A 24,616-nucleotide genomic window follows, 5' to 3' on the forward strand; every position below is an offset into this window, starting at 1 on the left:
ATTGGGCCTTGGAAAATACTATTTGGGCTTGTTTAATTGGGCTTATTATGCGATCCGAGATCATCATGTGACTTTTAGCTTAATTCGTGGCTTCCTCCTAACACATGTGGCTTTAAACATCTTGATTGATTTTTTTTCATGACTTTAGACTTAGGGCTTTTGCATATAAAGTTTTTTTTTTTGGAAAACGGATATAAAGTATTTAATTATGACTATTTTTTAGTAAGAATGGATGATGTGGTATTTGAATAATGGAAAAATTGACGAGCTCGATTCGAACCTTCAATCTTGTTGATCGAGTTCCGTTTGTCATCTAGTTATCGAGCTCGGCTCATGTGATATTTGATAATGTCGAATTCGAGTTTGAACTTGAGCTTGAGCTTGAGCTCGGCTCATTAGATGTTCGTATACATGATGTTCGAGTTCGGAGTCATTAAAAATTCAGGAAAAACTTCTTAATTAATATGTTACTCGAGTTCAAGCTCGACGCATTTAAAGTTCGTGCACTAACTCGATTGGAGGCTCGATTGAAGGTTCGTGAACAGGCTCGCAAATATGTTCGCAAACAAGCAAATCTAAACATATTCGCGAGCTCAACAATCAGAGTGCTGTCAGACTCGAGCTCGACTCGATAAAATTATCGAGCTCGAAATTAGGCTTGAGCTCAACTTATTTACTATCGAATCAAGCTCCGAACTAGTTTCTTTTTTTTTTTAATTATATTTCGAATAGTTTACGAGTAGTTCTGTTCATTTAGTGTCTTAGTTATACATGGTTGAAGTGAGTATTTTATTTATAAAGTTTCAATTATTGAGATATTAATGGATGGGTTTTTCCCTCTGTTTACCTAACTCCTAATTGCTGAGGTTAAAAAGTGGTAATATGAAGCAATTTGTTTTTTTTAATGGTCACTTAGGCTTTCTATTGTTGGAATGCAGGTGACCATTCACATGGCTCTACATGGTAGGTAATTTTATATCCAAATTTTGACTCATTGACTGAAAATGATAATCTCACGACGTCAAATCTACTCAATATTTTAAAACACAATATACTATATTATATTTCATTATATTAAATTAGTCCTTTATGGATGTTTCAAAAATTCAGTTCAAATTTTCAATTATAATTGTATTAAAATATTCTTTTATTAAAACAATTTTATTCAATGTTTGTGAATATGTGGAATAAATTAGAAAAATAGAATAATTGCATATAAATTATGTTTTTTTAAAAAAATATTAAATGTATTTTCTTAAGACGAATATAGTATTATGTTTTTTTATTTAATTATATCTTTATTGTGAGTGGACAAATTAATTGAATGAATTAAGTAATAATTTAAATGTGGAGTGCATTTATTACAACCTATAATAATTTGTATAGCCAAAAATGATGGAAGTATAGTATTTAATTGGAATTCAGAAAGGAACGCATTTTCTTCTTCTAGATAAGTCCAAATATAAGTACATCCAATACCTACTTGCCTTTTTATTTCTCCACTAAATAATCAATTTATTTCATATCTATCTATTTAAAAATAAGATGATGAATTTTTTGAATGGGACTTGCGCTTATTAAGAGATGCTCACTTGCTCAGTAAGTGGAAAGTGGGGTGGCAAGAATCCCTTTTTCTACAATATTATTTAAAGGGGGGGAAAATAAAAAAATAAAAAAGCAAAGGTCCAAATCACACATTAATTACATACTTTTAAGTTGCAAAAAATTAAATTTTGAGCTTTACATAAAATAATATGTAGTTGGGAGATTCTATTACATATAATGAGTCACAAAAATCCTCGGCCATTTGAAATCCTTATCTCAGAATCTTGTCTGATGATGACTTTGTTTGCTAAAGCAAAAATTCCCCTTTTACCACTGCCATCGATTTCAACATATTTATTTAATTTAATAAATACCAAATTTGTGTATATGTTCAAAATTAATGAAGTGATATAATATTTCTATTTGATCGTTTGATTCTTCTTTTCTATTTAATCCTCGAACAATTTTTGAGTAAGAGAATGGTGCATGACATTTTTCAACGAAAATATACAAGTAAACTTCATAATATATTCATATTTATTATGTAATGATGAATTAAAGTTGGAGTCGATCAAATAATTAAAAATGATATATTAGTCAACGAGTTAAAAAACATTAATTTTTACGAAAAAATTTATGTATTTAGGACATCCGAAAAAATAAAATAAGCATATATAATTGTAACGGAAGGAGTAGTTAATATCTAAGCTCTCTTAAACCTAAATCATTCGATCACAATAGCTCGATGGAGTTCCCATCTTAATAGCCCAATTTTTTATTTTTATTTTTTTAAATTAGGTTACAGCTCACGTACACACGAGTTGACTCGAATTTCCCTACCTATAAAAAAAGTTAAGCCACTCATTGTAACTGTAATGCTCAAGAATAATCAGAATATGTATGATTTCAATTAGGAATGATTTCACAAACTTTGTGAAACACATGAGATGAACTATTTTAGACTAATTTATAGTCACTTGACAGATAATTATATAAAAGACCTTGACTAATTAAGTTATAATAAATAAATAAATAATAACATCAATTTTGTAATGTTACCTAAGGAAAATGGTGCCATTATGTCTTGTCCAAACGTGGGATGTTGGTTCCTCACATGGCATAACTCTTACATGCACTTTCACTACATATCATCAATTGATGGTTGAATTTATCTAATGCATTTTGTAATTAATATTTTTGAGAATCTCAATTTTATTTGCAGTTATAGTAAATAAATCAATCATTTCTTTGGTGGAGGAGTTTCAATCAATTTGGTACATTATTCCTAACAAGGCCAAATGAGAGATTAGGTTTCCAATTCCCCAAAACTAGCCATAATATCTAATTCCAACCAAAGATTACTCCTCAAAAATTAAATACAGCTTAGTTTTCATTTTCTTTTCTATTTCTAATGGGAGAGATAGATAGTAGAATATGATGATCTTTGATATTGACATGATAATTATCATCTTTTCCCCCAACAATAGGAAAATTGAGTGGTAATCAAAAGTGGGCCAACTTTGTGTCATCTACTATTCCTCTTAAGCATTGTTGGGAGGCAACCTAATTCTCCATATTTTTTTGGCCCAATTTCTCTATTTTTATTATTTTACATGATGTATTTTGATACAATCTAAAATATTATTTCAAAATCAAATAATATATATAAGATGTCATCCTAATTTATGCAAAACGCTTTATGCATTAAAAAGATTAAACAAGAAGAATATCACTAGATTATATATCTATGGTATTGATCAATTCAACACCAATATATAGATATTTTGAATTATTTTTATTTTATAATTTTTTGTTCATTTTATTACTATATATATATATATATTTTATAGAAGGTCACAAAACTAATCTCGTTTATTTATTTTTTTAAAGCTGGAGTTGGAACAATGAGATTAAACTCATTAATTTTGTACTAATTAATTTTGTTATTAACGGATCCTATAGAATGTAAAAATAACGGTCTTGTCTCGTGATTATTATGATTGGTAGTATTCTTTAATCATTTTTAAATATAAAACATTTTATTATGATATTGGACACGTATAATCTTTCAGTAAGTAGGCATAATTTAGACCCTTCTCAAAAGTAAAGACAAAAATTTTAAAAAAAATTAGGGGTGTGGTAGGCACAACAGTGCAGGATTTTTCATTACCTACCTTGAAATTCAAACAATTAATAAATAAATATGGAAATTTACATCCAGCACATACAAATACAATAAGGTCACTAATGGTTGACCAAGGTCAACGAAAGCAACTGGAGTGTTTCACACATCTTGAATTAACTTGTTTTCTTTTTAGATAATCACTCTATATTATACTCTTAAATAAATACGAATTCACATATTTTTATATTATAATCTTACTCTTTTACTTTTATCAAAAAAACATTAAATTAAGTGAAATGAGACGAGGTAGTAATTTAGGGAACGATCTGCGTTCAAATTCTATTTAATTTCTATTTTTGTTACATATGTTTTGCTTTATTAATAGTCTAATATTTAATGAACTACACATGTAAATAACATTTAAGATGGGATTCTAAAATTCATAAACAACAAATACAATGCTCAAATATATTTTGTGCATCCCATATATAGTACTCTTTATTCCATAACCATATTTCTTCTTATGCTCTAATAATAAAACATTTTGATAACTCAAACTTCCAATAAATTTTTTTATTTTTATCTTGAACTAACAAATGTAACCAATTATATATCAAATCAAAAGCCAAGAAGAGCCCCAACTCCCTCTTAGCGAAGAGTGAAGCGGGGCCGCACTTTGCCTATAAGCTCTCGAAAATAAGCTTAGCCAAACACCCTCTTAGTGAAGAGTGAAGCGAGGCCGCACTTTGCTAGCTAGTGCTATGAAATAGACACCATCACACCTCTGGCGCCAAACCCCTTCCTTCCTTCATCTTTATTACTATTATCTTTGTATTATCATTTATCAATATATATATATATATATATATAGTTGAAGCATAGTGGTGGAGCACCATTTATCACTTGATGAAATGATGAATGCACAACACAAAAACTGGGGTGTTGATGAGCTTCATGATGCAACTATTACTCCATCTCAACCTCCTCACCTTGCTGTGCCAATTCACAAGGTCTTTTTTTTTTTTTTTTTTTTTTAAAAAAAAAAATTGTTAAATCTTCTCTTTTGGTGCTGATCTTGAATTTGGAAGCTCTGTTAAAGGTGTTGAGCTTTGAGTTTGGGGACTTCAATGTCCAAGCAATCCAGCTTTTATCTTTTTCTTTTTTTCTTTTACTTTATTCTCAGACAATCATATTATGCTGCATCATCATCTATTCTAACATTGTTTTTGTAAGAAAGTGTACTCAACAACTTTGTTTTTGTTTTTGTTTTTGTTTTTGTAAGAAAGTGTATATTCATTATTTTTCAACTGTCTTCAGATAACAAGTTGTGATTTTGCAAGAAAAAGGGCTGGTTGAGAAACCAGCTGCAGTGGCAGAGTGAAGCTCTTTTGTTGGGTTCAAGATCATCATTTTTCTACTATCAAATAATCTTTTATTCTATCCAATTATTTAACTTTCACTTAGATTCAAACTTCTCTGCTTGCTTGCAATTGCATGATCATCTTATAAGGAATCAAACTTGTGTTCCATTCCTCAGCTGGAGAAATCTTTGGAAATGGCTGAAGAAACATCAAACAGCAAACAGTGGAGAAAATCCAACCTATTCTTGGAGATACCTAGCAGATCATTGGAGGTATCTCGCCAAGAATTCGTTCAAATAAAGATGCCGGCAGCCACACCAACTCCCACCCCCAAGAGAGTGAACTTCCTCCTCACACCTAGTCCTTCTGGTTCAAGGCCATATGGATCACCCGGGCCTTCCTCAACGCGAGGCAGGCCATCCATCCGGAGTCTCCTGCCCAAGATAGGCTTCAAGCAACGAGCTTCCACTTCAGACGCTGCTGACAAGGCGGCCAGCAATGATTCAGTCACTTCATCCATGTCAAGATCATGGTCATTCTCAAAGATGTTCACTCCTAGGGCGATGAGGGCGTGCTCGTTGCCTGTCACCCCCATAGCAAGCTCCAATCCGGGCTCTTGCCATGGTGGAAATGGGAATCCAAACTTCCCTCCTGCACCAGATGATGTAAGGCTCTTCAAGAATTCCTTCATTTCAATCCCAAAACAGGACTGATCTATGGTTTTCATTATATCTTGTAGGGAAAAGGAGTTAGGCGCATGTCGAGGTCACTTTCTGTCCCAGTGATCAGAAAAGAAAAGGGCACGCGAAAAATGGAATCTTTCTTTCGTATCATCCCATCCACACCTAGGGTGGTGGCCAAGGATGGCCAAGATCAAGCAGCAGACACCACAAGTGTAGATGATGGTAGTTTTCTATCTTTGAGTACTAAAAAATTCATAGATTTTTATGCTTATCTGTGGAGTTTTCTTGATTTGCAGAGAAAAGTGATGAAGCCAATGGTGAAGATATACCTGAAGAGGAAGCTGTTTGTAGGATTTGCCTTGTTGAACTATGTGAAGGTGGAGAGACCCTCAAAATGGAGTGCAGCTGCAAAGGTGAACTTGCTCTGGCTCATCAAGAATGTGCAGTGAAATGGTTTGCCCTCAAAGGGAACAAGACTTGTGAAGTTTGCAAGCAAGAAGTTAGGAACCTGCCCGTCACACTTCTACGTATCCAAAGCTGCATAAATCGCACTGCAGCCGTGAATAGCTACTCGGATTTGGAGATCAATGGGTACAGGCAAGCACACCTTCATGTTATAACTGATTTTTTCTTGAATCACACAAACACAATGAGCTAAAAATGCTTGTTTATTGCAGAGTTTGGCATGAGGTGCCTATTCTTGTGATTGTGAGTATGCTGGCCTACTTCTGCTTTCTTGAGCAGCTTCTGGTAAGGCCTACTTCCACTAATTCACTGTGTTTATCTATGGATTTTGAGATGATTCTGTGCTCATGAATCTGTTCTTCACTTCATCTGCAGGTTGCTAAAATGGGAAGCAGTGCAATCGCGATATCACTTCCATTCTCTTGTGTGCTAGGCCTCCTTGCATCCATGACATCTTCAACTATGGGTAAGTCATGTATATGAAGCAAGATGATGTTGAAGAGAAGGCTAACGCGACGTGCTTTTTTGCAGTGAAGAGAAGGTTCGTTTGGGTGTATGCATCAACGCAGTTCGCCCTTGTGGTTCTCTCTGCTCATATCTTCTACAACTTGGTATAGAAAACTTGTCTGATATCAGCAGATTTTCTTCTTGAAAAAACAGAAGTTTGATTAGGCCAACGTTTGCAGGTTCGCGTGCAAGCAGTTCTGGCCATCCTGCTGTCCACATTTGCTGGATTTGGCGTGGCGATGAGTGGCAGCTCGATCATCGTGGAGGTGATGAGGTGGAAGAGGAGACGAGACGCTGCCCGGCCCCCTCACCAGCCCCCCCACCAGCCCCCTCAGCAGCATGAGAATCCAGAAACTTTTAGTGGGAGTTACTGAGGTTTTGGTTTGAGTTAGGAGAGGAGTTGTTATATATGTGTTTAGATGTTTAATTTTGTGATGTATACTTAGCTTAAACAAGAATTTGGTGATGAGGAATTTTGTATTAGTGTAGAGAGGGAGTTTTATTATGCATTTGCTCAATTAGTTTAAATTTTTCCCATAGTTTTTGTTGAATTGGAGTATAGTTTCATATTATGTTTCGTGTTTCATTTCACCATTACATGTCATGTGTATATTTGTAGTATTATTTTATACGCGTGACATGTATTGATAATAGTATGATAAAAAAATTTAATATAAAAGATGACATGAGGGGGAAAAAAGGCACCAAAATTACAATGGTAAACTAGATTTTATTTTATTTTTTATTATTTTTTTGAAGTGGTACAATAGATTTTTTTTAAGGGGAAAGTGCAATTTTATAACTAAAAAGTTAGGTACATGAAAGGTAAAATGGTACATTAGAATTTAGAATACTAGATGAACCTTCCCTCTTGTAATATACTATAATTCATATTCGTTTCTTTCTTTAATTAATTAATGAGAAATACTATACATTAGTTTATTTCATTAATTAATTAATTGGTATTTCAATTTTAAAAAATCCGGCTGTCGCACTAAAATTGTAATTTCAATTAAATATAATTGAAATTGGCATTACTAAAATTTAACTCAAATTATAAATCTTAATTGGAAGTAATTTGTTCTAATTTATAGTATTACAATTACAATAATATTTAATTGTATTTTTTTTTAATATGCGTGGAAATCCAACGTGATTATTACTTCTCAGTCTATAGGTCTATAATGCTCGCAATTTCTAAATTCCAATCCCTAATCCTCAAAATCGACGCCCTTCCTCCGCCGCCGCCGCTGCCGCCGGCGGTTTGGACTCCTTCGCATTCTTCTTAGTTTTCGTTGAAAGATTTAGAGCTTTTTCAGGTTCCTCTATCTCTTTGTCGAAGTCAGCATTGGTCTCTGTAAGCTTTTCTCTTCTGCTTCTTCTTATGAAACTCGGTTTCACCATTTCCCAACGCGTACGAGTTGAATATAATTATTTCTGAGTTCAGTGAAGCAGGCAAGGCTGAAATCTGATGAGATTTGCAGCTCCGACGAAATTAGCCGAGGCCCAATCTCTGCCCCTTCTCTTCACCTCTCTCTTTCAACACTCCACACGTACTCTCTCTCTCTCTCTCTACCGATGTGCATATTGTGTTATGAAGTGCACATGTTTGATTAAATGCCTAGCAATTCGTTTGCGCAGAAGGGGTGCGGAGGCTGCAATTCCTGCCTACTTCTCCAAGTAGGAGAAGTATCGCGACTGCGATGGCTTGGAGTTTGGAGAATACGGCAACGGGCTTAGTGCGGCCGGCAACTGCAGATTATGCGGCAGATGCGATCGAAGCTGTCAAGGCCGGAAAAGTGATCGCTGTGCCAACTGACACCCTCTACGGCTTTGCTTGTGATGCTTGGTATCTCCCTAAATTCCATATTCTTTAGATTTATCGGACTTCTCCAATTCTTGATGTCTGTGGTTTCAAAACTACTTTTTGAATTTTTTTAGAGGGATTGTTTGAGATTGATTGAGTTATTACTGTTTTTGTGCATTCTGTTTTCATTAATGTGGAACTTGGAAGTATTGTTTATGAAATTGTACGCTTAGAAATGATGTTGATTTTGTATGTGTAGGGATTGATTGAGTAATTACTGTTTTTGTGCATTCTGTTTGCACTAATGTGGAAGTATACTTGATTCCTTTGTTTATGAAATTGTAGGCTTAGAAATGATGTTGATGATATCTTCTATGAAATATGGTGATAAAGAATTAGAAAGGGAAGGAAATGTGTTTGTGATTGTTTATCTTTGACTGCTGTACGTTGCAGCTCGATGGAAGCTGTTCACAGAATATACGAGATCAAAGGCCGAAAGCATACTAGCCCTCTAGCTATTTGTGTTGGGGATGTTCAAGATATACAACGTTTCGCCACCACTCACCATTTGCCTCTCGGGTTGCTTGATTCGCTGCTTCCCGGACCAGTGACAGTGGTTCTAAGACGAGGTACGTTACACTTTCATTAGTCACTATGAGTTTGTTGAACATTCTTGATTGCTGTTGTTGTGGTTGATGCATTTCCTACACTGTGTATAATTATGTTTTAGGGGATTCAAGCATCCTTGAAAAGTCTTTAAATCCTGGGCTGGACAGCATAGGTGTAAGAGTGCCCGACTGTGATTTCATTCGGCTAATTGCTCGTGGTTCACGGAGCGCCCTGGCCCTCACGAGCGCTAATCTTAGCGGGCAGCCTAGTAGTGTAGATGTGAAAGATTTTGAGAACCTTTGGCAGCATTGTGCGTGCATTTACAACGGCGGACTGCTTCCATCGGGGCGTGCAGGATCGACAGTCGTTGATCTTACTAAACCGGGAGAGTTTAAGATTCTCAGACCGGGAAGGTAAACGTCCTATTTCCCCGTCTGGCGGGTCAAGACTCGGATCCAAGACACTTTTGAAATTACAAATGTGCCATTGGATCCGAATACTTGATCCGTCAGACAGTCTTATACGAGTTTTTGTGACGAGTATAATAGCATACATATTCTTATATCTTCTTCATATGTTTGATTTTGGCAGTGCCAAGGAGGAGACAATTGCAATTCTTGAGAGATATGCTCTAGTAGAAGAAATTAGTGTCTCATAACTACATTCACAATTTCCACATGTGATATGTTTTTCACTTTGATTATATTGTAGTATTACTCTTCTCTTCATGTTTTATCATGTATTCTAATGAAATTCTGTACAAAATGCCATGATAGCAACGACTTGGGGGTTAAAATTCGTTGGGTGTAAAATTAGAAAGAATATAAAGTTCGGGTATTTATAGGCAGATTTTAAAATTGAGATGCAAAATCAGAAAATGCAAAAAGTTCGGGTATTTATAGGTCAATACCAAAGAAAATATACGAGCTTTGTAATGTTCAACTCATAAAATAAAGTCTTATCATAAAATCAAATAGTCATTACTTAGAATTAATAGTTAGATACGAATGACCCCATAATACAGTATATGATTGGTTATATTTGCCCAAATTTTTTGTAGTCTAATTTGCTTTGAAGTTGCATATTACTAAATTAAAGAATTTTACTCACAATAAAACTGCCAAGATCGTAGCATGGAATGCAATGAATTTCTAGCTATAATTTATTACAAAAATTGTCTGAATTCATTTGTTGAAAATTGCAATATAGTACCTAAACTTTCATTTGTGACAAATTGATCCTCTAGCTTTGTCTTACAAAACACTGCAATCTTGAACTTCCAATTGTAATAAAATTTCGTCATTATTAGTTTCACTTCATTGATACACAACACAAGGAACAAATTTAGGAAGAAATCATTTTTTTTTTTGACAAATCAATTAGGAAGAAACATAAACTGCCAAAACCACATAAAAGAACCAGTGGGCCAAAGTATAATAAAACAAAAGTGTAGGGCCACGAATGTAATATATGCAGAGCCCAAAAATGTTTGTTGAGAATTTTGTATGGCTAGCAATGTAAAGATGGCGGAGTAGTAAATTTTGTGAGCTTATCAGGTAGAGCATCCACAATGCTTGTTGCTTAGAGGGGTGCTTAAATCCCTATTTCCATAAAATTCATATTTCTACATTTTTATTTTTAAAATTTAAATTTTATTAAAATTAAAATTCTACATTACAATAATTTAAAGACATAATTTAAATACAATAATAATAAAAAAAAATTACAATAATTTTCTAGGGCTCAATCGGACCAAAACGAGACCAAATGTGCTCTTCAAATCCAATTTTTTTAAAAAAATCCCCAATTCTACACTTTAATTTTAAAATTTCAAATTTTTATTAAAAATAAAATTCAAACATTACAATAAAAAAATATTACATAATTTAAAAAAACAAAAATTAAAATTAAAATCAAAATCGAAAAAGAAAATTTTAAAAGCCCTACCCCACCCCACCCCACCCCACCCACCGCTTTTTTTCTTCCTTCTTCCCCACCCAGCCCACTTTTTTTCTTCTCTGCAACTTGCTTCTCTTTTTCTCCCCCATCTAATTTCTTGCTCTTCACAGCCTTCGTCCTCTTCACAGCATTTTTCTTTTTTTTGTTTAATCGCGCGTGGAACGCACGATTACCCCTATCTCCCCCCAAGCACCGGTGCTAAGCTTCGCCGCGGCTTCGACCCAGCCGAGGTCTCCAACGCGGCAGCCCCTCCAGCGACCCGGATCGACGCGGCGCTCGACACCAGCGCTGCGGATGCTCTTATCACTATTCTTGAAACTATATGATTCCCATATTCTGCTTCTATTTTTCTACAAATTTAATTTCAAGGAAGCTCCTTCTACCATCATTCATTCATAACTTTTTGTAAGATGTTTTCTCGAATTTTAGTTGTTTTTGCTGTTTATGTCACTGTGGTTTTTGGCTTGTTAATTATTTTTGTAAGTAAATTCAACTGTTAATAGTTCTTGATTGGTATTAGGAATTGTGCTTTTTTCCTTTGATTTGATTTATCTTTTTCTTTTTTAAGACTTGGAGGGGATTTTTCTGTTTATGAGTTGACACTCTTGTTTCTCTTGCTTCTGGCATTTGAATTCTGTGATGTGATGATTCAACTCCTCCTGAGAGAGAGAGAGAGAGAGAGAGGAGAGTCTATTTGAAATGGAAACGAAAGCAGGATAAAATGGAATATAAACTTGAGTCATTATGTATCTGTTTGCACATTAAAAAAATAATCTACTTATAAATAAGTTTTTTTTTTTTTTTGGAGATATACTTTTATGAGAAATCGACCAAGCTCTGTGTGGGACTCCAACTAGTTTCAGTAATTTAATTGATTGGTTCTTATTTTTAGAAAAAAAAGAAAACTTGATTACTACCCTATGCTTACCTTTTTTCTGCATGGAAAAAAGAAAACTTGATCACAGCTTTTCAAACTCTCTCTCTCTCTCACACACACACACATATGAAGAGGAGCAGAAGAAGTCATGTTGCCAAATCTCTCCCAATGGAAGAGGAGTTAAGCTTCTTCAAGGTCATTTCAACATCTCAAAAAATGGTATTATGCTTCTTTTCTTTCCTGCTCGTTTTTTAGGTTACTCTTCTTTTTTTTTTTTGAGGGATTTATTTTTCATAAACCAAGAATCTGTGGGAGGAATGCTGAATTAGCAGAAGCTCAAGAAGACTGATAATTATAAGTATGAAGAAAAATCAATAGGTTGAATCCCCAACATTTTCAAATCAAACAAGATTGTGATATTAAGGTTGTCTCCTCCTCTGTTTTAAGTCACTAATTTTGGATCTCCAGTGTGTGTGTGTGTGTGTGTGTGTGTGTGAAACTTTCCCTTTCTTTTTTCTATCCAAATCCATCTTGGAGTTTGAAAAATTCAGTCTTTTCTTGAATCAACAGATATAAATCCCTCTCATTATGAATGAACTAAACAGTTGGAGTTGGTTAAATTTATTAGATTTCTGTTTTCTTTGAAGGAATGCTCAAACTGTTAATTGAGGAAATGTATTTGAAAATTTATGCAGGAATTCCCTCCAGATAGTGTTGCAAAGATGCAAGGAGTTCTAGGCAGCAGAGTTACCCTCAGAGATGCCCACAAAAAATTGTGGACAGTAGAGGTGGAAAGAGGTGAAAATGGCTTCTATTTTGACAAGGGGTGGCCTCAATTTTATCTTGAAAATGATTTGGAGCCCAATGATGTTGTGGCGTTCGAATACAAGCACGGCGAATTGCTCGACTTCAGACTGTTTGGACGCGACGCTTGTCAAAAATTCGGAGTGAAAGAGGATGCCGAGGATGAGGATGAGGATGAGGATGAGGATGAGGATGAGGACGAGGACGAGGACGAGGATTATGAAGTAGTTTGCATGAGCAAGAACAAAGCCAAATCTAACAAGGGCTTAAGCTCAATCCATACATGTAAGTTTTGAGATTATGAGATCAAATAATGCATAGATGTTTGTCTCCCTTTTGAATGATTCCTAGTTGATGTGAAGCTTCCAAAAGAAGAGTTGAAGAAGAGGAAATAGAGATGAAGATGAAGGAATCCAAGTCAAGATCATCACCATCATCTTCTTCTTGTTAGTCTTTTCTATCCAAAATATTTGTTACATTTATATATGTTTGGATCATTATTCACTGCATGTGGTGTGTATATATGCAGTGAGGCATGATATAAACGATTACTACGGACACGACATCTTCGGATCGGGCCGGGCCATCCGACCCAAAAATCCTTATTTTGTGTCGAGATCAAGAAAATCGCGCAAGAACGAGCTGGTAATAAACTGGGTTTTTATTTGATCCAATCAACTGTATATATGATTTGATGAGTGGTGATGTTGTAGCACATCCCAAATCATTTGATAGAAGAGGGGAAGCTCAAGATTGAGTCAAGAATGTTGATGGAGGATGCAAGTGGGAGGAGATGGGAGAGCATGATCAAGAAGTGGAAAGACGGGCGCGTGTGGTGCACGCGCGGATGGAAGAGATTGTGCGACGCTAACGGCATAGGCCCCGACGACATCTGCATCTGTGAGTTCGTGCAACAAGACGCCCGCACCCTCTGCATGCTCGTTCGTGTTGTTGATGTCGTTAAGTAAACGCGTATTAGGGTGTTATCTTTGGTTGTCACGCATGAATTAATTTTAAATATTAGGAGACGAAATTGTAAAAATTGAAAAGGTAGTGATTTAAATCACTATATTTCAAAAGTCGCGTTAAAATTACAATTTCAAAATAATTTGTGGTTTTATTTGCAAAACCCCTTGGAATAATTCCATAATTTAAAAGTGGATGTTTAACAAAATCCCTAATTTCATGCCATAATAGAAAATTCCATTTCTTCCACAAAAGGGTATTTCATGGAAATGAAAATTTGGTTGGAGATATAAATGTCACTCATCAATGATAAATGATGATTTAACCACATTTTTTTTCATCGCAACGAAACACCACAAGAGTTCTACCAACCACATTATATTTTGTAATTTCTTAATTAATTAGGATTAATCAGATTATAGTTAGGTATATTTTTTTAAAAAAGAAAAATTATAAAAAATGCCCTTAGATCCAACATCTCACATACATGTAACAGGATCATAAAATGTAAGAATTGTATATGAGATTAACATATTGCTGCAAAAACTTAGCAACAAATCCTTCTAAATAAGCAGTAATGAATTAACAAATCATTCAATCAATCAAATAACATATTTATTGGGGGAAAAAAATATTCAGTAATACAAAGAAGCTCTTAAATTCGTATATATGATGATGACTCTGATCAAATACGTATCTGAAATTCTCACTCTACAGAATCTCTCTCCTGGCGGCGTACCCGTACTGCGACCGCTGGATATTCTGTTGCCGCTTCTTGTACACCACCACGCCGGCGATGACTACGCACGCTCCGGCGATCACTCCGACCGCCACGCCGGCTTTCTGCCCGCTGCTCATTCCGCCGGATGACTCGCCGTTGCTGTCCAAATCAGCCGCATTGGGCTGAGTCTCGCGCTTGATGTCTCCGGTGTCCGCTGCCGGCGCGGGAGAGTGGGAGGGAGACTCGCTGTCCGGAGTCGGTGCGGGAGAAGGTGAGTGTGAGTCGAGATCTGAGGGCGGCGGCGCCGGAGGTGAGGAGAAGGAGTGGGCGGGTGAAGGCGCGGAGGCTGGGGAGGCCGGGGGCGGAGAGATTTCGTCGGCGGGCGGATGCGGAGGTTGAGAAGGAGCATGCGACGGCGAGTGATCGGAGAGGACGGGGTAAGTGAAGAGGAGGAGTGAGAAGACGAGATGCAGAGGGGAAATCGACGCCATGGATGAGATCTGGGAGGTGGATTGGATTTTGAATGTGAGTGGAATAGTAATTGACTGGATGAGAGAGAGAGTGAGCTGGGGATCTGAGTAAGAAAACGAGTAATGAGGAAAAGGTGAGAGATCTTTGCGAAAATGGAAGATCTGAGAGAAATGTGGAGCTGTCTCTGTGTATGTGTGTGTGTGTGTGAGAGAGAGAGAGAGAGAGAAGGTGGGATGAGAATGGGATTAAATTGGAGATGGGAATGGAATGGTGGCGTGAGCAGCGGAGGGGAGTTTTGTTTTATCTTGTTTATATATAATCTAAGGTAAGGGAATTTATTTTATTTAATTATTTTTGTTTTTTACTGTATCTTCTTAAAATATTAATTTTTCTTACCAACTGCAGTATTTTTTTTTTTTAAATCTTCATTGGCTCGTCCTAAAAATGTGTGCATATTTTACTAATTTGGGACGTTCCATGAGAGTGCGTATTTGTTATTTTTAGACATTATCTCATTACTAACTTCTTATTTTTTATTCTTATTGTATACTTAAAAGAATAATTTTTTTAATTTTCAATACACTCATCTAATATTTTATTAAAACATTTGCTATCAAAAGTGATGCACACTCTTGTGGGACGGAGGAAGTATTTGATTTAAGTGAGAAAGCATTGTGTGATTGAGTATGTGAGAAAGCACTATTCATAAAATAATTCACCTTAATGAAAAAGCTTATGTTTAGATTGCATTATTGAGTCTGCGATTGATAATTCAACTTGCATTTAATCAATTAATTGGGTGATTATTTATTACCTTAATGTAGAGTGAATTATTTGATCACATATCCAATCAAATCAATCTTATCTAATCAAACGACAAACGTCCCTGCAAAATATATTTTTTTTATTGTGTTCATTCTTGTGTTCACGACTCACTTAAATGTATATTCTTAAAATTTGTGTCAAAAAAAGTGTACATATAATTATAAGACGGAGGCTACTTTTTTTGATCGACTCTCTAATTTTTTGGTCATATTATCAGTTGTTAAAATCGAAATTATATTTTAAAAAATAGATAAAGTAAAGGAGTAGAGTTTTAATAAGAAAAATAAATAAATTAAAATAGGCATAATTTAATAAAAAAATATTGCAGAATATATAAAAATATGTAAGAATAATTTAATTAATTTCATCTAGACTAGAATGTCCGAAGCACGTGGGGCATTTATGGTTGATTGGCTGCCATTTTCTCCCCATTCACTTTTTTGTGATCTCAGCTGACTCTCCAACCAATTTACGCATCTTCTAAGTAAAATAAATTTGAAATTTGAACCGCTCAATTTAAGATATACTACTATTTATTTTAAAATTATACTTGTCAATTAATTTTTCTTGATTTATATTTTCTTGAAAAAGTAAAATTATAGAAATCCTAATAAAAATGATACAAATATTGAAAAAAACACACACACACACACACATTGATGTGAGATTAAAACATGGGCCTCGGCCCAATACGGCTTAATCCAAAAGCCCATTTTACGATCAAGAACAAAAGCGTAGCATAATTAATCAATTCCTCTCCTTTATCAATCCCTTCAAAATCCAAAGCAGGTTTTCCTCTTCCTATCATAATCTCAATACCTTGGAACGATGATCAGCGTTCTATCTCAGGTTTTTCTTTTTGTTTCTCGTTGTACTTGTTTTTATCAAAATTATCCCATCAATTTCGGCATTTTGTGTGTATAGTTTTCACACGTATCGTTTCTGCATTTTTTATTTGTGTGTGTGTATGTATATATGCGCAGGAGCGTCTATTGGGTGCGGCGCTAGGGAGCATCTTAACCGGTGTCTTTGTTTTTGAGCAGCGTCGAAGCATCTATGAATCCATTCATCGCTATGAACATCAGGTAACAAATTCTGTAGCTGACTAGTTCCCATGGATTTCCATTTCCTTGTTTTTGTTTAACTGTGAGCTGCCGGAATGATAGAATCGGTTAATTGTGCCAATGTTGGTCGAGCGTAGGATAATTTGGGTTGTGAAACAGAGCTGTATTCCGTTGATTGCTTGATTGGGGTTAGTTGATTGTGTGCCCTAATTGTCTTCCTTCCATGAGTGGGTTGGCTTTAGTTTTGTGAAAATTGATCTGGGAGCTACAAACTTACAAATAACTGTTGATTTTTCTTTTATGCTCTTATTTGAAAAATTATAAATGGGAGATGCGACCATAATTCGGCTAATTCCTTGTGGGGAGTGGAGAGAGAGAGAGAGATCAGAGGTAGTTCATCCTAATAGGATGAAAAACTGAGTTTTGTGTTAATGTTAGTAGTACAATTGTTCTTTCAATAATTCTGCAAACAGTCTTTGGTCATGTTCCAAAGCAGCTACATCTCTTCCTCAGAAAATAAGACTAACAAAGTTTGATTCCAGGTATGGGAAAGGCATAGTTATATTGTGATGAACCTATAATATTGCTTGCTCTGTGTGGCATGAAGAGGTCGGAGTTAACATTTTATTAAATGTTTGAGTTCCACAACGCTGCATTGAATTTCTTTAATAGTCGCTACAAAATAAACTTACAGCCTACAGGTGATTATCCATCTTTTTACTGCCTTTTATAGATCTCTACGTAGAGGGGGCAACCTTTTTAATTTAGATTTTCTTTTGAGTAAGAGATGGATTAAGAAAAGAGATGTTCCTTACTAGATAAGTCGTTCATACATACTAGCAAGGTTTGTTTTGTTCATGAACTGTTTGTAGCATGGTTGAAACTAGGTCCCTAAGTTATCGGTGATACTTTAGTTATGATTAGGAAATCTGGCATGCTAGTCTAACATGTGCAAAAATGATTGGACTATTGTTTCCTTTGACTAAGCCAAATTTTGTAAATTAGATTACAACACAAATTTCTTGTTAGAACAAAAATATCATTACAATGTAATACTCCCTCCGTCTCTGAAACATCTTCCTTCATTTCCATTTTCGTCCATCCCCAAAATATATTCGTAGCCCATTTTTGGAAACAATTCCACGAACTATTACCCTTACAATTCTCACATATTTACTCCAATTGCCACAAATGGACCCACAACCACTTTTCATTTTAATTGGTCCATTAGTCACTATCATCACTTTTTCTAATTTGTGGGATATCTTCTCCACTCATCAAATATACAATTAACTTCTATTAAAATCCGTGCCGTCTCCCCTTATGAAGATGTTTCAGGGATGGAGAGAGTATTTTCTTAATAAAATGAATAATTTTGTGGTTTCACTCTCTATGTTCCTCTTATTCTTCTCTCAAATGAAATTTGATCAACTTCCTAAGTAGTAATAGAATATTTTACATGTTGTCATTTGACTTGGTATATACTTGCCACTCTTTTTTTTTTTTTTTTAACAATTATGGACATGCTACCCCTTTGTTTATGTACATGATGCAATTATCTAGATGAATAGACATGTCAAGAATCCAATGGGCTTAGGTAAGTGCTAGTTTTGGAATCATTGACTAAACCTTTTTTTACCTTGTTAGCTATTCCAAATCTCATGGTTGGTAGAGTGGTTCTATTGCTTTTATGTGACCTGAACCTCTGTTTCAACTACGTTTCAGCCAACAGAGCCTATTTTTGGGCGGAAGTCTCGCCAAGAGTTTGCACACATGTGGAATAAATCTGTGGATAACACATTTGGACCGATGATTGAGTATCTAAGCTCACGTGGATGGTAGGAATGCTCCCATGCTATTGCTAGGCAACTCTCAGAAGGTTTTCTTGGTTATCTAAGATGGCAACTGCCATGGGTCCTTCCATCTCCCAAGCTCCGGCTTATTTGTTGCTTCCTGAATCTTCCTGGATATTTCTTTACTGGGATGTACCGTGTAGCATATGTACATTTCTTTTTTCCGAATACAAGAGTCTTTTGCTGCAGTCTAACGTGTTTGTTTTAGTGTTCGATTGACCCCGTTGTATTTTCCGCGGACGTACAACCCGTATTCTGGGCCATTATGCCTTCCTTAGGTTGAAGACATATAAAGTCAGTGATATTATATTGGTATAGCTCCTGTGATCGCCTTATCACTTGAATTTTTATTCTCTTCCTTTTCTCATGTTGGGGCTATGATTTTCTCTAAGATAAGGTTGTTTTTTTATGTCTGTTATCAGTCAGTCTATGAGACGCAATGCTATCATGACTATGTAATACTGGTAATGATTTGAGCTTGTTGCAGTCTTCATTTATGTATATATATATATATGTTACTATATATTAGTGTATAAGTAAAGGTATATCATTATGGATTTGCATTTTCTTTGTTCCTGCTTTATGGGCCTTATGATGTGGTGGTGAGTTGTTGAGTTGCCCTGAATCATTGGTGCTCTGTTTTGTGTTTTTCTAGCTAAATTACCGACATTCCCTCATCTTGAAATGCATTTTTGTTTCTTCAATTTGTACCATTTTCTAGAAAATGTTTATATCTTTTGTTTTATATTTAAAAACTTACAATTTTCAGCATTTACCAAAAAAATGTCCAATTATACAAAATTTGGCAACGAAATAATAAGTTAACTCGATAAATTCTTATGTGGAACGATATCATTTTATTTGGATGAGGTGTAAAAGGCATTTTATCTAAAAATTAGACGAGATGACTCATTAATTTGTCGTCAGATTTTGTACAGCATTTTTTTAATGTTGAAAGGTTGGGGTTCTTGAATAAAAAATTAAAAGTTGGTGACATTTTTTTGGAAAATGACGAAAGTTGAGGATATAAAATACTGGACTAACTATTGTTTGAAAAAATGAAGAAAGTGGAGTCCATAACTCAGTGTCTTTCACTCGTATAAGTATCTTTATAGTAATATTTATTATAAAAATGAAAACTATTATATATACTAAATCTCAATTATGAAACAATTGATCCTAATAACCAATTATTAACTAAAGAATTAAACATCGCATGTTAAGAAATAACTTTAACCTTAAATAGGATATAACGAATCCTAACTAATAATCGTAAAGTTATTCCAAAATACAAATAATTCAGATTGAAGAAAGAAATGTGATAAGAAAACTAGATGGAGAGAATTTCATACAAGTAGAAAGTCGTCGTCAAAATATTTCATATGTAAGAAAAGATTACACCATGTTACTAAACTAAATTATGAAGAGAGAAAATTACACAACTACATATATTAGAAGGCAAATGGCATGGTGCAAATTGCTTCCATCTCAAACCTCGCCGAGCTGCTCCGATTTGGCTCTGTGGAGGTTAGCTTTCCGCTTCTTCATCACTCGGTAACCTCCGATTCCGGCGAGGGCCACGAACAGGAAGCTTAGGGAAATGCCGGCAATGCCGCCGGCTCCCAGCCCGTGGCCGCCGCTGGGGGGGCTCCGGCTCTCGTGGGCCGGGGCCGACTTCACGGTGGCTGCTAGGGGCAATGTGGAACAATGTGATGAGTCACACGGGTTGGCTCGGCCCGGGTTGAAAAATGCGAATGCCTCGGGGGAGACCGCGACGGGGGGCTCACTGCTTAGGCCGTGAGCCCGATCGTCGCCGATGGAATGAGAGAGGAGTGAGATGAACACCAAGGCGAATAATGGAGCCATTGGTTGTGTGTTTTTTAGGGTTGGATGAGTGTTTTTGGATGTGGAGTTGTGGTTTATATATAGGTTGTAAAGGAGGGGGGGAGTTGGCTTTATTTGAAAATCTTTTGGGAATTGAAGTTAGTGGTGTCACACTTTGTGTGCCATATTCCTCTTCTTTTATATATGTCATGGTACAATCGAATTAGTATGTTTCTGCTTTGGGTTCAGGTCACTTTCTAAAATAGAGAGTCAATACATAACAAATATTCTCGCATTACTCATTATTTACACCAAATGTTATCGTGACTCATACATAATTATCTCTCATTCCATTTAAAAAATAATATATTGATTTATTTCTCCTATTTTTTGAACAAATATATCCTCAAAAGAAGTGACTTTATTTCTCCTATTTTATTATAAATTATTTGTTTCTTAGTATCTGTGCCCAAACCGTATGGGCATATGGCATATTGAATTGGGACTGAAGGCGTAAGTTTTTGCATTGAATGTTTTGTGTATGATAATAAAAGGAATTTTTGAAATTGTTAGAGCAAGAATATGTATTTGGTCCAACTAAATGTGTTACTCAAGTAGGTAAATCATTGACATTATATTTGGTTGAACAACTCGCAATTAATCCCAATTAAAATGCTACTCAAGTAGGTTAATCAGAGATTCTATTGTGCCCAAATGAATAAATAGTAGTGGAAACTATATATAGATGTCATTATGTATCATTCAATCTTCCTCCTGAAGAGTCTTCAAAATCATTATCCCCAAATTTGTTAGAATAGCATTTTATTGATTATATTTATTCTTTTCTTGTATATATAAAATATGAGACGAAACGAACTCTCTTTCTCTAACCCACTTGTAGAAAATATCAAGTACTCCATTGTATTAGAAATTTCATTTCATGTTTGATTTTACAAATAGTAATATTGACCGTACTAAAATAATTAAATAAGGGATAAAATAGTGATAATTAAATGAGACTCGATTAATTGAAACTTGTTTGCAATAACGAAATAAAGCATATATATTTCTTAAATTTGAATGCCATTATGATCCTCTTAATAAAATAATAATAATAAATTATGGAGAAGGGAATTAACTAAGTTGTTTGCGTAGCTTAAAGGATCAGCAAAGTGTAGTAAAAAATGGATGTTAGATGTGGAATGCAATTATAAGAGGTGACTGCTGCACCATTTGCAAAGCAAAGTGTATTCCTCACAATTATTACATTTTATTTGGATGCACACATTATTACAAAGTTGTGACGCATGCTATACCACAAATCACTACCTCCTCTTCCCCACATATATACGTGTGTGTGTGTGTGAGAGAGAGAGAGAGAGAGAGAGAGAGAGCAAAGCTCATTTGGTAGGTAGGCTTCACAAGTTCTAAGCAATGGTCACAAGATTCTTGAGCAAATATTGGTTGAATAAATGTTCAAAATAAATGTTTAATTAGAAAATAGGTTGGGTCTTAGGCCGGGCCTGGGCTATGGAAAAGGCCCAAATTGGGTCCACTTCGAATGGGGTGGCTCGACCAAAGCCAGCCCACTTGCTCCTATCGGATCGGGTTTGGGCTAAATTGACATCTCTCGTCTCAATTAGAACATATGAGAAATTTTATTTTCTCCTATAGTTTTAATCATACAATGCAATCTGATCACAACTCAAGGATGTATTGTAAATTCTAAGAGAAATATTTCAATTATTATTACATGATGTTACCAACATTCAACTGCTACTATACTTATAATAACAACGTAAACATACTTACATTTTTATAATGTTTTTATCCCTTGCAACATTTTTTCCCCTTTCTTTATCCATTGCATGTGACGCTTGGGGACGAAGTACGGAGTGATCGCCGGTGCAAAGAGGCATGGACAAAGAGCGGCTCTGGTTAAGACTTCCAAGCGGAGGGGCGCAGGGATAAACCGGAACACACCCGAACGAGAGGGATTCCGAGAATATGCAGGTATGGGACTGCATATTCGAGGAAAGCTTAAAGGATTTGATTGGGCTACTCATATCAATAAGATGCATCTTCTTTTCAGGTGCCCAAACGGAAGAAACTCCAAGGTTAAGCGTGCTTGGCTTGGAGCAATTCCGGGATGGGTGACTCCCTGGGAAGTTTATCAGGGAGCGTGCGAGTGAGGACAAAACATGCTAGAAAAGACTCGTATTGGTCTGTGGGGACAGCCGTCAAGTCAGGAGTCGGGCTGTTACATTGCAGCTTTAATTTGAAATGTTTAGGCAGAATTAAGGCCCTTAAGGCTAAATGTCACAGCCCATCATGTATATATTATATAGATAATAATGTTTTTTTATTGATAATATAGATAGGTATAATATGATTAGCAACCTATAATTTTTAGAGCAAGAATTTGTGATTGGTATTCATCATACTTATCGAATTAAGTGTTAATTGTGTGGAGATATGACCTTTCACACACTGTAGTTGTTAAATGTTGTAACTCTGGATCTTGAGTAATTTAATTTTAATGCAACTCTCTTCTTGCAAAGAAAAAATGTTTAAATTTCCCAAAAACACAAAAATCTAAATGTATGAAATGTTTGGGCAGAATTAGAGCCCACTGATGCTAAAGTCCAAACACTATGGCAAGTGGGCCCAATAAAAGGCCCATTGTCTCATTTTTTGTAAACAACAAAAATCAAATGAAGATCATTCTCAAAAATAACAAATTAGTGATGGGATTTTTCGAATTCAAATTTTTATACTTGTAATGTAACTTTATATCATTGTAGCTTTTTTTTCATTTAAAAAAATGATTAATAACGATTCCACATTTACTCCATGTGATGATTCGAATCTCCGAGCTAATAATTGAAGAAAAAATGTTTTATCAATTGAATTGCGTTTCCTTGTCAATTTATCGTTGTGTACTATAAATTCTGTAATGGACGGATGGTGAACACCTCCAAAAAATCTTTTATTTTAATATATATGATTAGATGACATATGATGTGTTTCTTCAAATAGAGGATTCCAACTTCAATTTATTAATAATTGAGATTTTATATAAAAAGAAAAAAGAAAAAAGACCCTTGAAAGCACAAGAACGCAAACTAGGGGCCCGAGACTCAAAAAAGAGCTCGTCAAACATAAGACAAAAGCAAAAAGGAAAAATGCAGGACAGCCTAAAGCTTTAGATACCTGTTGAGTGCAATTAAATCATTTGAATTATATATGTCATTACCCTTAGTTTATGCATTAATAACCATCTTCGATCATTATGCAATTATCTCTTGATGAAAATATCATCTTATGATTTTAATATTTTTTTCTTTTAGGAGGAAAGTGTATAATCAGAATGGCTAAACCATCACTAGCTGCAGAAAAATGGATAAATAATCTAGGACATGATAAGATGGATTAGGTTATGACTCTATGAAAATGACATTTAATGATGTGTATGTATATTTATAAACTTTTTGTTAGGATAAAGCACTAGTTGATTATTTAATTTAATGTATAGATTTAACTTTAGTGCGTCTTTTTTCCAAGTTTCAACTCACAATTCGAATCATAGCCATTAATTTTTTTTAATGAAAGGAATAATTTGATAATACAGTTGTCATGTCTCTGATGCCAAGGAAGTCGACTTGTGGATAACATTTACTAATACTAATTCATTTTATATATTTGAGATTTAGTTATTTTTCTTAATTTCAATTCTATACATTTAATTTAATTTTATAATTATTTTTATCATTTAATTTTACTTTTATTAGCTAATAATAGGTTAAAATTCAAAGTTATGGTATATATTTTTTTATAAATTTATTTTTCTAAATAAAAATTATAATTTATTATAATAAATATATATTTATAAAAATAATATTATACATAAAATTGTAAGACTATGAACCTCATCCCATTATACTCTATTTGTGTGAGTGAATAAACAACACACACCATTAATGGGGTTATAATTAATAATTAATTCCACCCTCTTAATATTATAGTAATTCATCCTTCGTAATTATGCCGACACATACATGACATTTTGTTATTCATGTCAAATAAGGTTAGGTGGAAATTACGTAATCAAACCACTTCATAATTAAGTAAAAACCATATTTTATCGTAA

At 34.8% G+C, this 24,616-nt stretch overlaps 6 protein-coding genes across 12 annotated transcripts; 4 read left to right on the forward strand and 2 right to left on the reverse strand.

The window, feature by feature from the left end:
* The first annotated feature begins 4,387 nt into the window (after positions 1-4,387).
* Positions 4,388-7,258, forward strand: LOC131000052 (uncharacterized). 3 transcript variants are annotated; one of them, XM_057925809.1, is made up of 9 exons: positions 4,519-4,680; positions 5,208-5,628; positions 5,671-5,696; positions 5,771-5,936; positions 6,011-6,311; positions 6,392-6,464; positions 6,555-6,645; positions 6,711-6,790; positions 6,866-7,258. In XM_057925809.1, the coding sequence occupies exons 1-9, from the start codon at positions 4,582-4,584 to the stop codon at positions 7,058-7,060; spliced, it is 1,452 nt and encodes a 483-aa protein (XP_057781792.1). In that variant the 5' UTR covers positions 4,519-4,581; the 3' UTR covers positions 7,061-7,258. The 3 variants fall into 3 exon arrangements, with proteins under 3 accessions (XP_057781790.1, XP_057781791.1, XP_057781792.1); XM_057925807.1 differs by having other exon boundaries at positions 4,388-4,680; positions 5,208-5,696; XM_057925808.1 differs by having other exon boundaries at positions 4,388-4,680; positions 5,208-5,696; positions 6,011-6,305.
* A 569-nt stretch (positions 7,259-7,827) lies between these two features.
* LOC131000054 (uncharacterized) lies at positions 7,828-9,898 on the forward strand. Of its 3 annotated transcripts, XM_057925815.1 has the most exons (7): positions 7,856-7,969; positions 8,011-8,043; positions 8,134-8,239; positions 8,328-8,535; positions 8,947-9,122; positions 9,224-9,515; positions 9,694-9,898. In XM_057925815.1, exons 3-7 carry the CDS (start codon positions 8,158-8,160, stop codon positions 9,758-9,760), a joined length of 825 nt encoding a protein of 274 aa, XP_057781798.1. In that variant the 5' UTR covers positions 7,856-7,969; positions 8,011-8,043; positions 8,134-8,157; the 3' UTR covers positions 9,761-9,898. The 3 variants fall into 3 exon arrangements, with proteins under 3 accessions (XP_057781796.1, XP_057781797.1, XP_057781798.1); XM_057925813.1 differs by having other exon boundaries at positions 7,828-8,043; XM_057925814.1 differs by having other exon boundaries at positions 7,850-8,043; positions 8,142-8,239.
* A 1,174-nt stretch (positions 9,899-11,072) lies between these two features.
* Positions 11,073-13,810, forward strand: LOC131000053 (putative B3 domain-containing protein Os04g0347400). Of its 3 annotated transcripts, none has more exons than XM_057925811.1 (6): positions 11,073-12,133; positions 12,634-12,912; positions 12,943-13,027; positions 13,105-13,188; positions 13,272-13,387; positions 13,456-13,810. In XM_057925811.1, exons 1-6 carry the CDS (start codon positions 12,065-12,067, stop codon positions 13,708-13,710), a joined length of 888 nt encoding a protein of 295 aa, XP_057781794.1. In that variant the 5' UTR covers positions 11,073-12,064; the 3' UTR covers positions 13,711-13,810. The 3 variants fall into 3 exon arrangements, with proteins under 3 accessions (XP_057781794.1, XP_057781793.1, XP_057781795.1); XM_057925810.1 differs by having other exon boundaries at positions 11,076-12,157; positions 13,456-13,805; XM_057925812.1 differs by lacking the exon at positions 11,073-12,133 and adding an exon at positions 12,199-12,362 and having other exon boundaries at positions 13,456-13,808.
* Positions 13,811-14,419: 609 nt separating this feature from the next.
* On the reverse strand, positions 14,420-14,920 carry LOC130997138 (proline-rich receptor-like protein kinase PERK10). The gene has a single exon (XM_057922398.1). It carries the CDS (start codon positions 14,918-14,920, stop codon positions 14,420-14,422), a length of 501 nt encoding a protein of 166 aa, XP_057778381.1.
* Positions 14,921-16,414: 1,494 nt separating this feature from the next.
* LOC131000056 (uncharacterized) lies at positions 16,415-18,959 on the forward strand. The gene is made up of 3 exons (XM_057925816.1): positions 16,415-16,574; positions 16,709-16,810; positions 18,515-18,959. Exons 1-3 carry the CDS (start codon positions 16,554-16,556, stop codon positions 18,629-18,631), a joined length of 240 nt encoding a protein of 79 aa, XP_057781799.1. The 5' UTR covers positions 16,415-16,553; the 3' UTR covers positions 18,632-18,959.
* A 1,002-nt stretch (positions 18,960-19,961) lies between these two features.
* Positions 19,962-20,632, reverse strand: LOC131000057 (uncharacterized). Its single transcript, XM_057925817.1, has one exon. The coding sequence runs from the start codon at positions 20,506-20,508 to the stop codon at positions 20,131-20,133; it is 378 nt and encodes a 125-aa protein (XP_057781800.1). The 5' UTR covers positions 20,509-20,632; the 3' UTR covers positions 19,962-20,130.
* Between the last annotated feature and the right edge of the window lie 3,984 nt (positions 20,633-24,616).

Source organism: Salvia miltiorrhiza, chromosome 8 (assembly GCF_028751815.1).
Source record: "Salvia miltiorrhiza cultivar Shanhuang (shh) chromosome 8, IMPLAD_Smil_shh, whole genome shotgun sequence".
Lineage (NCBI taxonomy): Eukaryota > Viridiplantae > Streptophyta > Magnoliopsida > Lamiales > Lamiaceae > Salvia > Salvia miltiorrhiza.